This window comes from Physeter macrocephalus, chromosome 16, assembly GCF_002837175.3.
Source record: "Physeter macrocephalus isolate SW-GA chromosome 16, ASM283717v5, whole genome shotgun sequence".
Lineage (NCBI taxonomy): Eukaryota > Metazoa > Chordata > Mammalia > Artiodactyla > Physeteridae > Physeter > Physeter macrocephalus.
The window spans coordinates 19,736,764-19,754,298 of record NC_041229.1 but is presented as its reverse complement, the minus strand read 5'-3'; the positions used below and the strand labels follow the sequence as shown (position 1 = coordinate 19,754,298).

At 36.5% G+C, this 17,535-nt stretch overlaps 1 protein-coding gene across 4 annotated transcripts in view; it reads left to right on the top strand.

The window, feature by feature from the left end:
- LOC102976602 (carotenoid-cleaving dioxygenase, mitochondrial) overlaps positions 1–17,535 on the top strand; it is a 50,984-nt gene that overhangs the window by 28,730 nt on the left and 4,719 nt on the right. For all 4 annotated transcript variants that reach the window (XM_055091561.1, XM_028501309.2, XM_024131296.3 and 1 more), the window contains 4 exons: positions 1,383–1,485; positions 7,414–7,542; positions 9,067–9,227; positions 10,147–10,314. In XM_055091561.1, coding sequence (XP_054947536.1) covers positions 1,383–1,485; positions 7,414–7,542; positions 9,067–9,227; positions 10,147–10,314 — 561 coding nt within the window. The remainder of the gene's footprint in view (positions 1–1,382; positions 1,486–7,413; positions 7,543–9,066; positions 9,228–10,146; positions 10,315–17,535) is intronic.

Below are 17,535 nucleotides of genomic sequence, written 5' to 3'. Positions count from 1 at the left end.
GGTGGTTTGTGACCACCTAGAGGGGTGAGATAGGGAGGGTGGGAGGGAGGGAGACGCAAGAGGGAAGAGATATGGGAACATATGTATATGTATAACTGATTCACTTTGTTGTAAAGCAGAAACTAACACACCATTGTGAAGCAATTATACTCGAATAAAGATGTTAAAAAAAAATAATAATAGCAACAATAATAGCAGTCATTAGAGCATGTCATTGTTTTAGGTACAATAAAGAATACTAACATTTTTCCAGAAAAAAAAAAAAAACTTTTTCGAGTAGCTAATACCTGAAGAAAAAATTGGATCCTTAAACAAAATCAAAGTTACCCACTGATTCACGTCATTGTGTACCCTCTGTCCTGGTTAGAATGGCCTGTGGGGTTGGGGTTTTCCTTAAAGATAGTTCTAGACTTCTTCTTCCTTAGTCCTAATGTCTGAAGGCTAGGGTGAAGGAGAAATAGAGTAGTACAGACTTATTTTCTTTAATCTTTTTTTTAAACATCTTTATTGGAGTATAATTGTTTTCCAATGTTGTTTTAGTTTCTGCTGTATAACACAGTGAATCAGCTATATGCATATGTATATCCCCATATCCCCTCCCTCTTGCGTCTCCCTCCCTTTTTTAGATTCCTTATATATGTGTTAGCATACGGTATTTGTTTTTCTCTTTCTGACTTACTTCACTCTGTATGACAGACTCTATGTCCATCTACCTCGCCAGAAATAACTCAGTTTCATTTCTTTTTATGGCTGAGTAATATTCCATTGTAAATATGTGCCACATCTTCTTTATCCATTCATCTCTTGATCCATTAAGTTGCTACCATATGACCCAGCAATCCCACTACTGGACATATACCCTGAGAAAACCACAATTCAAAAAGAGTCAGGTACCACAATGTTCATTGCAGCACTATTTACAATAGCCAGACTTATTTTTGCCAATTCATTTTCTGCCTAGCTACAGGTAGAACTGGACTGGAGATTATCTAGACCCATACTGCATTCACGTTACATATTAATTAAAGATAAAATAAAACTTTGGGCCAGAATTTTAATTTTAATTCTTATTCTTTTGAACTTTCCTGTGATCTTGTGATCTTGGGCAAAAAAAAAAAATTCGTACTGGATAATCATTTTTGTCCATTTTTTGTTGTTGGTGGTGGTAGAGTTTTTGTTTGATTTTTTTTGTTCTTTGGTCTTAGTTTCTTTTTCTTTAGTAGGAAAAATAATTTTTATTTCTCAGAGGTGAGACATTAGGGCTTAAACTGTAGTTTTTATATCTTATTTTAAAAATATTTGACACATCCCTACTGTCTATGTGTCTAAATAGACATCTGCCCATGTAACATTTAAGTCTCTGTATGGTCTTAAATTTGCAGGTAGACTGGAGCAAATTTATTGCTGTGAATGGAGCAACTGCACATCCTCATTATGACAAAGATGGAACAGCATACAACATGGGGAACTCCTATGGGCAACATGGTAAAGTTGGGATGGGGGTCTTTTAATTGGGAGTTAACTATCTTCCCAGTTCCATTATGGCCAAGATGTTAACATATATGAAACTTCATTTGAAAGGTTCAGAAAGAAATCGCCGAAGTAGCATTACTGAACTTAAAATATATAATTTATAATTAAGTTCTGTGGTCTTTTTGCACATATGCTTGGAAGCTGATTTTCTATTTGATCTTTTCAGCATGACTCACATTTTTATGTTCCATTATGCTTTGTGGCTCACAAGCATTGTAGGGATGAGTAATGTACTTCTCAAACTTGAATTTTTAGGAAGTACCATATTGTAAGTATAAGAAATTTAGAATGCTACAGCAAAGAGATATAGAGAAGGTATACTGTATATTACATAGGAAGGAATTTATTATTACCATGGGAGTAATACACTACAAAGTAAGTTAAGGTTAAAGTTTGGTTGCATTCACAACCACTTACACCATATCTCTTTCCTGGTCATCCATATACTTCCCCAGCTGCCTATTAATCTGTTCCAGAAGGTTCTAATGGCTAATAACGATAACCAGCATTTACTGAGTGCCTAGTATGTGCTGGTGTTAACCATTTTTTCCATATATTTTCTCATTTAATCTTTATGAAAGTCTCTGAGAAAGGTACTATTATTTTTATTTTTTAAAAATTGAAGTATAGTTGATTTACAATGTTGTGTTAGTTTCTGGTATACAGCAAAGTGATTCAGTTCCATATATATATGTATATATATATTCTTTTCCATTATGGTTTATTACAAGATATCGAACATAGTTCCCTGTGTTATACAGTACAACCTTGTTGTTTATTTTATATATAGTAGTTTGTATCTGCTAATCCCAAACTCCTAATTTATTCCTCACCCCTTTCTCCTTTGGCAACCATAAGTTTGTTTCCTATGTCTGTCAGTCTATTTCTGTTTCGTAAAGAAGTTCATTTGTATCATGTTTTAGATTCCACATATAAGTGATATCGTATGATATTTGTCTTTCTGTCTGTCTTACTTCACTTAGTATGATAATCTGTAGGTCTATCCATGGCATTAAGAAAGGCTGTTATTACCCCCATTTTATAGACAAGGGCAGTGAACCTTGAGAAGATTTAAGATGCTTGCTTAGGCAAGCTTCAAGTGTCTAGTCTGAGTAACACACAAAAACTTGCTACTAGTCACTCCGTTAGATCATCTTAATTATTTATCACTGACTACAGAGGATTCTCTCAGAGCATGCACATTCATTATTCTGTACCCGAGTACACATCTCTCTCTGTTTGAAAAGGAATGTGTAAGTATAAGCATTAGAAGTTTCTGACTATCTTAGCTGTCAATCTGTCATCTATAACCTACGAATCTTTTGTATGGGTTAACTTTTGAATAGGTTAATATATAACTTTGGTAAGTAAATGACTTTGTGGGTTGTTCATCTCTACCTCTCCATATTTACATGTATGAGTGTATATGAAAATGAATACTGCAGGTTTGCTTTTAACCAGCTCAAGAAGAGATAGGGTACCCTGGAAACTTCATCACTCAGCCCTCTCTTCTTTGTTACCTGACCTCGGGTTGGGTTGTAGTCTTCAAAGCTGTTATAGGAGACAGCAAACATCTTTTTAGGTAAAATCTTTCAGGAAAAGGGTAAACTGACTCAGTAGTATTTTGTCCATGCATCTTTTTTGATCATAAAAAATTCATTTCTTAATAAATTAACTCTAATACCCAAGTAGATAACTTGGTAACTAGTTCATAATATGAGAACTACTGTTTAACCATTCTTAATTATTTTTCTTAGTCATTAGATCAGTGATTCTCAGCCTTTAGAGCACCTAAAAACCATCTGGAATGCTTCCTAGCAATGTAGATCACTGGGCTTCATCTTCAGAGATTCTGGTTCACTAGACCTGAAAAAGGGTTAAGAATCTGCATTGCAACTACACTTTCACTCCTTATCTTGGTACATTTTAACAAGATCTCCAGGTGATTTTGGTGCAAGTGGCTCATGAATCTTTGAGAAACCTTGCCACCAATCATCAGAAGCTGTGCTTGTTATTTTGCCTCAATTTGATGTTTATACAAAGTCCTGAAGAGTCTCCCAGAGTTAGGCTCACAGTATTGGGCAGGTCATTCCTCTAGGCATTCAGTTCTCTGCTGGGTGTTTCCTGGGTGTCTGTCTGCTTTGCTCATGCCTTCAAAACTTGAAGTTAGGACAGTTCATTAACTAGCAGTGTTCAAATTTAGTGAATTGAGTAATTGTCACTTAATCCAATTGCTGAGATGGGAAATTTTTCTCTTGATCTTCTAATCTCAACTAAAACTGGATTTACTTCTTTTTTCTTACTTGATTATTTGGTTCAGTGAGGAATTGTTAAACTGGAACGCAAATGTACATGTAGCTGCAGGGAGCTCTGCTAGATAGTATGCGTTTGGTGGAAATTTAGTGATTTTTTTTGGTAAATAAAGTGCTTGCTAATAATTTCTACCTTTCCAGGTATTTTAAAAAGGCTTTTTAAAATTAAAAATAATCCTCTAAACATTAATTCAGCTAGTTTTAACTACTAATTTAAAATACATAAACAGTTAGACAGTAGTATGGTACTCTTGGAACTCTAGAGTTTGTCTTTCATTTCTTTTATAACTCATCACTGTATAAAGCATGGTGTTTTATTTATAATTGGTTCTCAAAACATATAATGTCCTAACCTAGACCTCCCCATCAGTTGCTTATTCAGTGTTTTTACTAAGACGTCTGATAGATGTTACAAAATTAATTTGTTTAAAACCAAACTCTTGATCTTTCCCCCTAAACTTTCTCTGCTTAAAATGTTCCCTATCTCAGTTGATGGTAACTCTGTCCTTCCACTTGCTTAAGATGATAACTTTGGAATCATTTTTTATACGTCTCTCACATCCACATCTAATGGGTCAAAAAGTAATTTCAGTAATGCCTTCAAAATATATCAAAAATCCGACTACCTCATATCACCTCCATTGCCACCACTCTGGTTTAGGCCACCATTCTTTCTCATTTGAATTATTGTAGTAACTTCTTAACTAGTCTCCTTACTTCTCCCCTTGCCCCACTTCAGTTTATTCTTAGCATATCAGCCAGTTATCCCTTTAACCCACCCCACCTCATCTAGAATTTTCTCTTTGCTTACTATGGATAGGGCCACACTGGCCTCATTGCTCTTATTTGAACACTCCAAACTTATTCTTGGCTGAGAATCTTTGCATCTGATCTTCTCTCCACCTGAAATGCATTTCTCCCAGATATACTCAAGGCTCTCTTCCTCACTTCCTTCAGGTCTTTACTCAAATGTCACCTTCTTAGTGAAACCTTCCCAGACCACCATAATTAAAATTTCAAACAGTAGCCCCCATCCTTATACACTCACTTCTGATCCCCATTCCCTGGTTTATTTCTCAATATAGTTCTTCTCATCATCTGATGCATTATATTTTTACTTATTGTATGATTTTTTTTAGAATTTGAGCTTTATAAATGAAGAGCCTTTTGTCTATTTTGTACACTGCTGTATACAAGTGTCTAGGACATGGTTACTTAGGACTCTTACAAGAGTGCCTAGAACACAGTTGACACTCAGTAAGTAGTTGCTGATAATGAGTAGGGAACTGTATGGTTATCTTGTTCCAAAGGAAGCTTAGTGATTGTGAAGTTCTAAAAGTTACCTAAGTTCTTCAGGACCTACATTGGCACTTCTAACACCAGGAAGATAATTCAATATGACCTCAATATTTGTTCATTCATTGAGTGATTTAACAAACATATGTTGTTAATTAATCTGTCAGTAGTTATTTATAGTGTACCTACTAAATCCCAAGTCATTGCTTGGTACTGAAGATGCAAAGATGTATCAGACAGAATTCCTGCTCCAGAAGAGCTCAGTCTACTAGGAAACAGATAAATAAGCAGAAAATTATAGTACAATGAGATAAGTACTATGACAGTATAGGATATAATTAAAGCATAAAGGAGGGACACCAAATGCCTTTGGGTGGGAAAGAGTCAGGAAAGGCTACTTGAGGAGTGGGTACCTGAGTTGATTCTTGAGGAAGTAGTAATAGTCAGATGAATGATTGCATGAATGAATGTTGATGAGACAGGATGAGATGGGACCCAAAGTGATCCCAGGGATCTAGAACACTGAAAGGAAGGAGTTGGACATGGGTACAAATGGAGATTGTAGTTTTTGGAGCTGGAGAGTGGGAAGAAAGACAAATAGAGTTTGAGGATATTCCTGGCTGCTACCTTATCTTTTCCTATGAAGATGGGATTGAGTTCATCTTCAGAGAGCTTGAGGGGAACCATTTGTGGACATTAAAATACAATAGCTGGAGGCAAGAATATACAGTGGAGAAAAGACAGCCTCTTCAATAAGTGGTGCTGGGAAAACTGGACACGTACATATAAAAGTATGAAATTAGAACACTCCCTAACACCATACACAAAAATAAACTCAAAATGGATTAAAAGCCTGAATGTAAGGCCAGACATGATCAAACTCTTAGAAGAAAACATAGGCAGAATGCTCTATGACATAAATCACAGCAAGATCCTTTTTGACCCACCTCCTAGAGAAATGGAAATAAAAACAAAAATAAACAAATGGGACCTAATGAAACTTAAAAGCTTTTCCTTTGCTGTGCAAAAGCTTTTAAGTTTCATTAGGTCCCATTTGTTTATTTTTGTTTTTATTTCCATTTCTCTAGGAGATGGGTCAAAAAGGATCTTGCTGTGATTTATGTCATAGAGTGTTCTGCCTATGTTTTCCTCTAAGAGTGTGATAGTGTCTGGCCTTACATTTAGGTCTTTAACCCATTTTGAGTTTATTCTTGTGTGTGGGGTTAGGGAGTGTTCTAATTTCCTACTTTTACATGTAGCTGTCCAGTTTTCCCAGAACCACTTATTGAAGAGGCTATCTTTTCTCCACTGTATATCCTTCCCTCCTTTATCAAAGATAAGGTGACCATATGTGTGTGGGTTTATCTCTGGGATTTCTATCCTGTTCCATTGATCTGTATTTCTGTTTTTGTGCCAGTACCATACTGTCTTGATTACTGTAGCCTTGTAGTATAATCTGAAGTCAGGGAGCCTGATTCCTCCAGCTCCATTTTTCGTTCTCAAGACTGCTTTGGCTATTCGGGGTCTTTTGTGTTTCCATACAAATTGTGAAATTTTTTTTCCTAGTTCTGTAAAAAATGCCAGTGGTAGTTTGATAGGGATTGCATTGAATCTGTAGATTGCTTTGGGTAGTAGAGTCATTTTCACAATGTTGATTCTTCCAATCCAAGAACATGGTATATCTCTCCATCGATGTGTATCATCTTTAATTTCTTTCATCAGTGTCTTATAATTTTCTGCATACAGGTCCCCTCCCCATATCCTTAAGTCCATGCTCTAGTAGGTCTGTGCAACCTAAGTGTCCATCAACAGATGAATGGATAAAGAAGATGTGGCACATATATACAATGGAATATTACTCAGCCATAAAAGGAAACGAAATTGAGTTATTTGTAGTGAGGTGGATGGACCTGGAGTCTGTCATACAGAGTGAAGAAAAAGAAAACCAAATACCGTACGCTAACACATATATATGGAATTTCAGAAAAAAAATAACACCATTGTAAAGCAATTATACTCCAATAAAGATGTTAAAAAAATACAATAGCTGTTGGATGATTACTTTGTGTATGATATAAAACTTTAGCTGATACCTTTTATAAAGTTAATATATTTTTTGTATCCAAGTCTTTGAAATAACCCTTTATGAAATATGGGTGTCATGCATATTGTATAAATCTCTAAACTGCTTTTGCCTAGTTCACAGTGCAAGGCTTATCTTTTTTCTTAAAATGAATGTAAAACAGCTAAGACAGGACTTTCCATTTTCCAGGTTCTTGCTATAATGTTATTCGGGTTCCTCCGGAGAAAGTAGACCTTGGGGAGACAATCCATGGAGCCCAGGTGATATGTTCTATTGCTTCTGCAGAGAGGATGAAACCTTCATACTACCACAGCTTTGGTGAGCCCAAAGATAAGGCAAATTTTAATGGGGGCTGCCTTAAAGTTACTGTTGCAGAGGGACTAATTTTGGCAAGTACTGTGTTAATACAGTTTATCAGAGTATGGTGATAAGAGACGAAGGTTGCATTTTAATGCCAATTAAGTTTATTCTGTTTAGTCATGTACTTCTTACCCTAGCCAACTGACTGATTGAAAAGATATTTTAATACAAGCAATTACTAAAAAATTAATTGGAGGGCTTCCCTGGTGGCGCAGTGGTTGAGAGTCCGCCTGCCGATGCAGGGGACACGGGTTCGTGCCCCGGTCCGGGAGGATCCCACATGCCGCGGAGCGGCTGGGCCCGTGAGCCACTACTACGGAGCCTGCGCGTCCGGAGCCTGTGCTCCGCAACGGGAGAGGCCACAACAGTGAGAGGCCCGCGTACCGCAAAAAAAAAAAAAAAAAAAAAAAAAATTAATTGGAAACACCAATTAATTTTTAAGTTTTTAATTAATTGATTGCTCTAGGAAATAGTTGTCAGTTTAAGAAATCATTGGTCCCTTCCCAGCACATTGAGTCAGGCTGAGATTTAGTCACCCAGCACTAACTCCACTTCAGTTCTCCATAGAGAACAGCCTCTCCCTTCAGCCCCCTGCTCCAGGATGACACAATGAGTAACCCCTAGTCATAGAAATCAGTCTCTTTGGTTTGTCTTGTATTATGTCGTATGCCATTGAATATCTAAATACAAAGGAAAAAAATACATTTATGCATATTTCCACAACAGAGACTATGGACTTTGGGTGATTGTGATGTGTCAATGTAGGTTCATCAGTTGTAACAAATGGACCACTCTGGTGGAGGAAATGGATAATGTGGAGGCTGTGCGTGTTTGGGGACAGGTGGTATATGGGGAATCTCTGTACCTTCCTCTCGATTTTGTTGTGAGCCTAAAACTGCTCCAAAATATAAAGTCTTAATTAAAAAAATAATTTGACCATAAAAAATTGACAGAATTCAATATTTTAAGTAACTTTAAAGACCACAAATAATAATCATACAGGAAAGACCTTGATTATATTTTGGGGGAGGCAATTCATATTCCATGTAGATTGCTTCAGCTTTTTCTCAGAATATTTATCTTCTGCATCCTAAACCTTTATAGCCTATCTGCTCCTGGATTGTTACCTCCAGTATAAACAGCAAAAGGATTAAGGAATACAGGTCCAGATGATAAATTACACTTTAATATAATGCTTCTTTGTTCCTAAACCAAAACAATTTGAAAAGAAAGAAAGAAAAAAAAAAGGCAAAAAGCAAGTTGAGGGCATTCAACCCACGCTATTCTAAGCAGTTCCTGTTTTTATGTAGGAACAGAAAATATATATAGCAAAGCTGGGAAATGATGAAGAATTATTTCTGACTGGCATTTGTTTAGGTCAGCAGTAATGTGTCCAAGCCTTCAGACAAGTCCCCAAACTGTCACATTTCAGACAACTCTAGTTTGCCAAATAACATTTTATTGTTTGCTTGAACCTTTTAGGAATGACAAGGAACTACATTGTCTTCATTGAACAGCCTCTAAAGATGAATCTGTGGAAAATCATCACTTCTAAAATTCGGGGAAAGGCCTTTTCAGATGGAATAAGCTGGGAACCCCAGTATAATACACGGTTTCATGTGGTGGATAAGCACACTGGTCAGGTGGAGAATTTTGAGTGTATTTATTGTGAAAATGATTGGACATGAAGGCAAATTTCCATGTGATTGACTTTTGCCTTCACTGGGCATTACTTGCATAAGACACTCTTAATCAAGGATATTACCTTCTTCCATAAGTAGGGCTAGTTATTTATTAATTAGTACAGTGGATTTTGCATATTAGAAAATTGTAGGAAATGGTTTTATCCTTTAAATTATCTGATTCAATTAAAATGACATCTAGGAAATCCTTTTAGCATTTTAGCATTGGATTTTTCCATATAATATTTGCTAAAGAGGATATTGTTCATGCAGAGGTCTTCTGTAACTTTTGCAGTGATATTTTTATTAGCTGCTTCTATGATTTCTTGATATGTAAATATGATAATCCTACCAAAGTCTAAAGCATATTGGTTAAATATCTTTCTATATACTCCTGATTTTTAGCACTATTGTATTTGTCTACTTTTTATCCTCTCTAAAGAAATAGTATCCTAAATTTACTGTATCCTAATTTCATTACCAAAAAAATCCCATTTTAGTAATGAGTGCATTTTTCAAAGGATTAGTCACTTAATTTATCATAAATTCTTAATAGAAGTATTTCTATTTAACCATGTAGTTAAGATTCTAGGATTTATTTATCCTTCAAAATATTGGGCCATATTTCGTGAGAACTTTAAAGTTAGTTGAAACAGTTGATTGGTCTATATCAAATAGCCCCAGTTCATTGATTAATATGAGATGAGATGATTTTAAATCAAAGCATATTTTCTTCTACATTCCGAATTCTGATTTTTATACCTACCAGGCCTGTCACTTAAAGAGGGGGAAATCTTCTTAATTTGAGCTTTGTGGATCTGTACCCTAAAGGAAATAAAATAAAATATCTATTTTTCACTGTTTGTGTTTTCCCCTGCAGCTTCTTCCAGGGATGTACTACAGTAAACCTTTTGTTACTTTTCACCAAATCAATGCCTTTGAGGACCAGGGCTGTGTCGTAATTGATTTGTGCTGTCAGAATGATGGAAGAAGCCTAGAAGTTTACCAACTACAGAATCTTAGGAAAACTGGGAAAGAGCTTGATCAGGTAAAATTCTCTGATTTGTCAGGACTTGTCAAAATATTTTTGATCTAGCCAAGTTCTGGCTTTGGGTTTGGAATTAGCTGTTTCTCTTGCCTCTTTTGTAAATAAGGAGGGAGAATGGTTTTAAAGCACTGAAAATACAGCTTTGTAATTTATTTAATATTTCAAAATAATTTGAAGTATGTATTTACATAATACCTAATAAATAAAAAATATGTTAAAGAAAGCCAAGAAATATGTTTTGAAGCACTTGTGATTAGTTCCTATTACACTTGGGCACTAAACATACTTACATTTCCTGGAAGGAATAGTAAAATGGACTATAATATTAATTCTTTGATTAAAAGAAAGTGTATCAGTTCATCTAGCTTGAAGGGATTTACTTTTTCCTGATAATCAGTTCAAGGCAGAATTTTTCCTTGGATTATGTAATGTAAATTGTTTTCTGCTATAGTTTTATTTTAATTAATTAATTTTTGGCTGCGTTGGGGCTTCGTTGCTGCGTGCTGGCTTTCTCTAGTTGCGGCGAGCAGGGGCTACTCTTTGTTATGGTGCATGGGCTTCTCATTGCGGTGGCTTCTCTTGTTGCGGAGCACGGGCTCTAGGCGCGCGGACTTCAATAGTTGTGGCTCGCTGGCTTAGTTGCTCCGTGGCATGTGGGCTCTTCCCAGACCAGGGATCGAACCCACGTCCCCTGCTTTGGCAGACAGATTCTTAACCACTGCGCCACCAGAGAAGTCCAGAGTTGCAATTTTCTGATTCTATTTATGACCTTACTCAAAGTTTTGTGTTCTTTTGCTTTTTTGTTTCAGGTAGAAGAGCTCCTTTCAACCTTTCTTGAAAGGCAGGTTTAGTGGTGCTGAACTCTCTTAGCTTTTGTTTGTCTGGGAATGCCTTTGCTTCTCCTTCATATCTGAAGGATAACTTTCCTGGATAGAATATTCTTGGGTGACAGTTTTTATCTTTCAATATCTTGAGTAAGTCATTCTACTCTCTTTTGACCTGTAGAGTTTCTGCTGAGAAATCTGCCAGTAACCTAATGAGGGTTCCTTTGTAGGTTATCTTTTTTTCCCGTCTTTAAAATTTTTTCTTTGTCATTGACTTTTGACAGTTTTAACGTAATGTATCTTGGAGAAGGTCTTTTTGCATTCAGATAATTAGGTGTTATCTTTGCTTCGGAGACTTGGATATCCAGTTGTCCAGGTTTGGGAAGTTCTCAGCTATTATTTCTTTAAATAAACTCTGCTCCTTTCTCCCGTTCTTTTCCTTCTGGGATACCCATTATCCTTCTGTTACCCTTCCTAATGGAGTTGGATAGTTCTTGTAGAAATCTTTCATTTGTTTAGATCTTAGTTCCCTCTCCTCTTCTGTCTAATTTCTAGCTTTCTATCTTCAAGCTTGTTAGTTCTCTCTTCCATATGGTCTGCTCTATTTCCAGTGCTTTCTAACATGTTCTTCATCTCATTTACTGAATTCTTCAGCTCCAGAATTTCTGGTTGGTTATTTTTCATAGTTTCAATCTCTTTGGTAAGGTATTTCTTCTGTTCATTTCTTTTATTTCTGAGCTCATTGAACTGCCTTTCTGAGTTTTCTTGTAGCTCATCAAGTTTCTTCAGGACAGCTATTTTGAATTTTCTACAGGTTAGATTGCAATATTCCATGACTTTAGGTTTGATTTCTGGAGATTTGTCTTTTTCTTTTTGTGATACTGTGTTACCATGTTTTTTTAATGGTGCTTAATGAGTTGATGTAGCCAGCACATTTGAAGTAGCAAACACCTTTCTTCTTTAGGTAAAGCTTTTTTTTTTTTTTTTTTTTTTTTACTAGATGCTAACAATTCAACAGGTTAGTTATTAGAGGCCTTTCTTTTGTTCATAAGTAGGTGGCACAAGTTTTTGGTTTCTCTTACTTGAGCTGCCTCTGGCTATATTTGAAAATCAGCACTTTCCACCCTCTACCTCCTCTGTGAGAGGTGTTGCCTGGTGCCCTCCCTCTCATACCTTATGCCTCCAGGATCACTGGTGCTATGCTGCTGCCAGTGTCACTGCTGCTGCTGGTGTTACTGCCTCGGGCATCGGGGTGATGGGTACGTCTGTCACGTTGGGGTTGCCTGTGTTGCAGGCACTGCTGCTGTTGGGGGAGGGTGGTAGTGGGGGTAGCCAGGGTGGCTGGGGCCTCTGCTGTGTCTGGAGTTGTTGGGTTCCCAGGCACCACAGCTGTGGATAGGGGGCTGGGTCATGACCACCTCCATGGCTGGAGGGGTCACAGGCCCCGCTGCCACTGTTGCTTGATTCCCTGCGGCTGTGGGTGCTGCTGCAGCCAGGAGACCGGAGTCATGTGTGCTGCCTCCCCTGCTGTTACTGGGTTCTCTGGAGCTGCAGGCTCAGCTACTGTAGCTGCAAGATGGGATTATAAGCACCACCTCTGCTTTCCTCTCAGTTCTGCCTCTTCAGGGTGCTCCAGTCCACCCACCTTTAGATGTACAAATGTGTGGAACTCTCCAGGCTTCCAGTGTGTTAGGCAGATGAACCTTTCTTAAGTTAACATTATGTTATTGGTTGTAGGCTGAAGGGGAGAGACAAAGGGAACATATCATGCACTATGATGCTGATGTACACCTGCTTGTTTACTAATAATTTTTCTCATGAATGGATGTTGGATTTTATCAAAATTTTTTTTTTGCACTGTTGAGATAATGACATGACTTATCCTTTCTTCTACAAATGTGGTGAGATACACTGATTGATTTTAAAACGTTTATAATAGCCATTGATTGATTTTTGAATGTTAAACTAACCTTCTATTCCTGAAGTAAATCCCAGGTGGTTGCACTGTATTTTTAATATATTTCTGGATTTGCTTTGCTAATATCTCATTTAGCATTTTTTGGCATCAATTTCATGATTAAGATTGGCCTGTAATTTTTCTTTCTTATAATGTCCTTGTTAGTTTTTTAAAATAGATTTAATTAATTAATTAATTTTAATTTTTGGCTGCGTTGGGTCTTCGTTGCTGCACATGGGCTTTCTCCAGTTGCAGCTAGTGGGGGCTACTCTTCGTTGCAGTGCGCGGGCTTCTCATTGCAGGGGCTTCTCTTGTTGCGGAGCACAGGCTCCAGGCGTGCGGGCTTCAGTAGTTGTGGCACATGGGCTTCATTAGTTGTGGTTCGCAGGCTCTAGAGCGCAGGCTCAGTAGTTGTGGTGCACAGGCTTAGTAGCTCTGCGGCATGTGGGATCCTCTTGGACCAGGCCTCAAACCCATGTCCCCTGCATTGGCAGGCGGATTCTTAACCACTGCGCCCCAGGGAAGCCCCCTTGTTAGGTTTTGTTATTAAGGTTTTGCTGATCTCATACAGTAAGTAGGAAATTGTTCTCTTTTCTACTCTCTGCATGAAAAGTATAAGATTGGCATTATTTCTTAAATGTTTGGAATAATTCAACAGTAGGGTCATCTGGGCCTGTAAGTTTCTTTATAGGTAGATCTTAAATTATAAATTACATTTCTTTAATAGTATAGGGTTATTCGGATTCTCTATTTCTTATTGTGTCAGATTTGGTAAATAGTCTTTTTCTAAGAAATTTATTAATGCCATCTAAAATTTCAAATTTGTTGACCTAATGTTATTCATAATATTCTATGTTTTAAAAAAATGTATGTAGGGTTAATTGATAGCCCCTGTTTTTATCCCTTATATGGTTATTTTTGCTGTCTTTTTTGTTCCTTTAGGCTTGCTAGGTTCTCATCAATTTAATGAGGCTTTTCAAAAGACCAACTTTTTGGCTTAGTTGATCTTCTTTAATGTGTGTTTGTTTTCAGTTTCATCAATTTATGCTATTATTTTCATTTCCTTTTCTACTTTCTTTGTGTTTAATGTGTTCCTTTTCTAACTAAGGATATAAAACCTTAGTTTGTTATTTTTCTACCTTTCCCTCCTCAACATATATACCTCTGGGATGATAAATTTCTGTCTAGCAGAGCATCCCGCAAGTTTTGATATGTTTTATTACTTTTCAGTTAAAGTACTTTCTAACTTTCACTGAGATTTCTTCTTTGAAAATTTTTTTTAAACTTTCAGACAAATGGAAATCTTTCTAGTTATTTTTCCCATTGATTTCTAGCTTAATTTTACTGTATGATTTGAAGTTTATGAAATTTATTGAGATTTGCTTTATGGCCCAGCAAAAGATTATTTTAAAAAATGTTTTATGTGCATTTAAAATAATGAATTTTGGATGTAGTGTTTTATATATGTTGATTAGGTCATATTTTAAAATAATATTATTCAAATCTTCTTTATTTTTATTGATCTCTATCTATCAGTTACCATATAACATGAAATGTATGTTAAAATCTTTTGCTTGGAGTATAGATTTTTCTGTTTCTCCTCATAGTTATGCTAATTTTAAATTTACATATGTTGGTGCTCTGTGTGCATACAAATTTAGAATTGTTTTACCTTCCTGGTTTATTGAATATTTATCTCTAAGTAATGCTTTTTGCCATGATGTTTGTGTGCTATAACTTTCCCATCCTTTTACTTTTAATCTTTCTAAATATGTACCATGTAAGCAACATATATTTAGAAAATCCCTTGTGCTAATTCTTGACTTTTGATTGGGGCATTTAGTTAAACCAGTCATTAATATTTTGAGGTTCAAATATGCCATCTGACTATTTGCTTCCTATTCATCACCCTTTGTGGTGATGGAACTGTTCTCTACCTTGAGTATGATGGTGATCATATGAATTTACATGTGATAAAATTGCCTAAAACTAAACACACACACACACACACACACAAACACAAATGAATGCGTGTTAAATTGGTGAAATCTGAATAATGTTGGTGGATTATGTCCATGTAAGTTTCCCCATTGTAGTGTAGTTGTATAAGAGGTCATCATTGGTGAGACTGGATGAAGGATACATGGGATCTCTCTGCATTGTTTGTTTTTTTTTAATGTGGTAAAATATACATAACACAAAAGTTACTATTTTAACTATTTTTAGGTGTATAATTCAGTGACATTAAATACATTAATGATGTTGTACAACCAACATCACTATTCATTTCCAGAACTTTTTCATCATCCCAGACAGAAACTCTGTACCCATTAAATAACAGCTCCCTATCTCCTCCCTCTCCCAGCTCTTGGTAGCCCTTATTCTACTTTCTGTTTCTATGAATTTGCCTATTCTAGGTACCTCATATAAGTGGAATCATATAAGATTTTTTCTTTTGTGTCTGGCTTATTTCATTTAGCATAATCTTTTCATGGGTTATACATGTTGTAACACGTATCAGAATCTCATTCCTTTTAAAGGTTTAATAATATTCCTTGTATGTATATACTACCTTTTGTTGTTCATCTGTTGGGGGACATTTGGGTTGTTTTCAGCTTTTGGCTATTATGAATAATGCTGTTATGAACACTGGTGTACAAGTATCTGTTTGAGTCCTTGTTTTCAATTCTTTTTTGACATATACCTAGAAGTGGAATTGCTGGATCGTATGATAATTCTATTATATCTAACTGTTTGAGGAACTGCCAAACTGTTTTTAACAGCAGATGCACCATTTTACATTCCCACCAGCAATGCACAAGGGTTCCACTTTCTTCATGTTCTCACAAACACTTGTTGTTTTCTGTTTTTTTTTGTTGTTGTTGTTTTGTTTTGTTTTTTGTTTTATAATAGCCATCCTAATGAGTGTGAAGTATTATCTTACTGTCGTTTTGATTTGCATTTCCCTAATGACTAATAATGTTGAGCATCTTTTCATGTACTTATTGGCTATTTGTATACCTTGGTGAAATGTCTAGTCTAGTCCTTTGCCCATTTTAAAATCAATTGTTTGTTTTTCTGTATTATTTCTTACAGCTGCTTGTGGGTCTGCAATATATATCTCAAAATTAAAAAGTTTAATAAAAAATTCTTTTCAAAAATGGGCAGAAGACCTAAATAGACATTTCTCCAAAGAAGATATACAGACTGCCAACAGACACATGAAAGAATGCTCAATATCATTAATCATTAGAGAAATGCAAATCAAAACGACAATGAGATATCATCTCACACCGGTCAGATTGGCCATCATCAAAAACTCTAGAAATAATAAATGCTGGAGAGGGTGTGGAGAAAAGGGAACCCTCTTGCACTGCTGGTGGGAATGTAAATTGATACAGCCACTATGGAGAACAGTATGGAGGTTCCTTAAAAAACTAAAAGTAGAACTACCATATGACCCAGCAATCCCACTACTGGGCATATGCCCTGAGAAAACCATAATTCAAAAAGAGTCATGTACCAAAATGTTCATTGCAGCTCTATTTACAATAGCCAGGACATGGAAGCAACCTAAGTGTCCATCAACAGATGAATGGATAAAGAAGATGTGGCACATATATACAATGGAATATTACTCAGCCATAAAAAGAAACGAAATTGAGTTATTTGTAGTGAGGTGGATGGACCTGGAGTCTGTCATACAGAGTGAAGAAAAAGAAAACCAAATACCGTATGCTAACACATATATATGGAATTTCAGAAAAAAAAAAAAGGTCATGAAGTACCTAGGGGTAAGACGGGAATAAAGACACAGACCTATTAGAGCATGGACTTGAGGATATGGGGAGGGGGAAGGGTAAGCTGGGACAAAGTGAGAGAGTGGCATGGACATATATACACTACCAAACGTAGGGTGGATAGCTAGTGGGAAGCAGCCGCATGGCACAGGGAGATCAGCTAGGTGGTTTGTGACCACCTAGAGGGGTGGGATAGGGAGGGTGGGAGGGAGGGAGATGCAAGAGGAGAGAGATATGAGAACATATGTATATGTATAACTGATTCACTTTGTTGTAAAGCAGACACTAACACACCATTGTAAAGCAATTATACTCCAATAAAGATGTTAAAAAAATTCTTTTATATTTTCTCAGCCTTTCAACTGCCTGTTCTTAAAAGCAGCTGATGTAATATGGGCTAGGTATATGGGGGAAAATGGCATAGTTTGTTCCCCATCTTACAATACTTCAAGAGAGGAAGATGTGCTTAAACCGTTCTTACTGTCATAAAAAATACACGTATTTTATTAGGATCTCCTGCTTTAAGCATCATCTCTGCAGAGATGCTGTGTTGGGGGGTCCCCAAAACCACTCTTTGTTTTGATGATTCACTAGGAGGGCTCATGGGTCCCAGAATAATCAGAAAAAAAGAAAGGTCCAT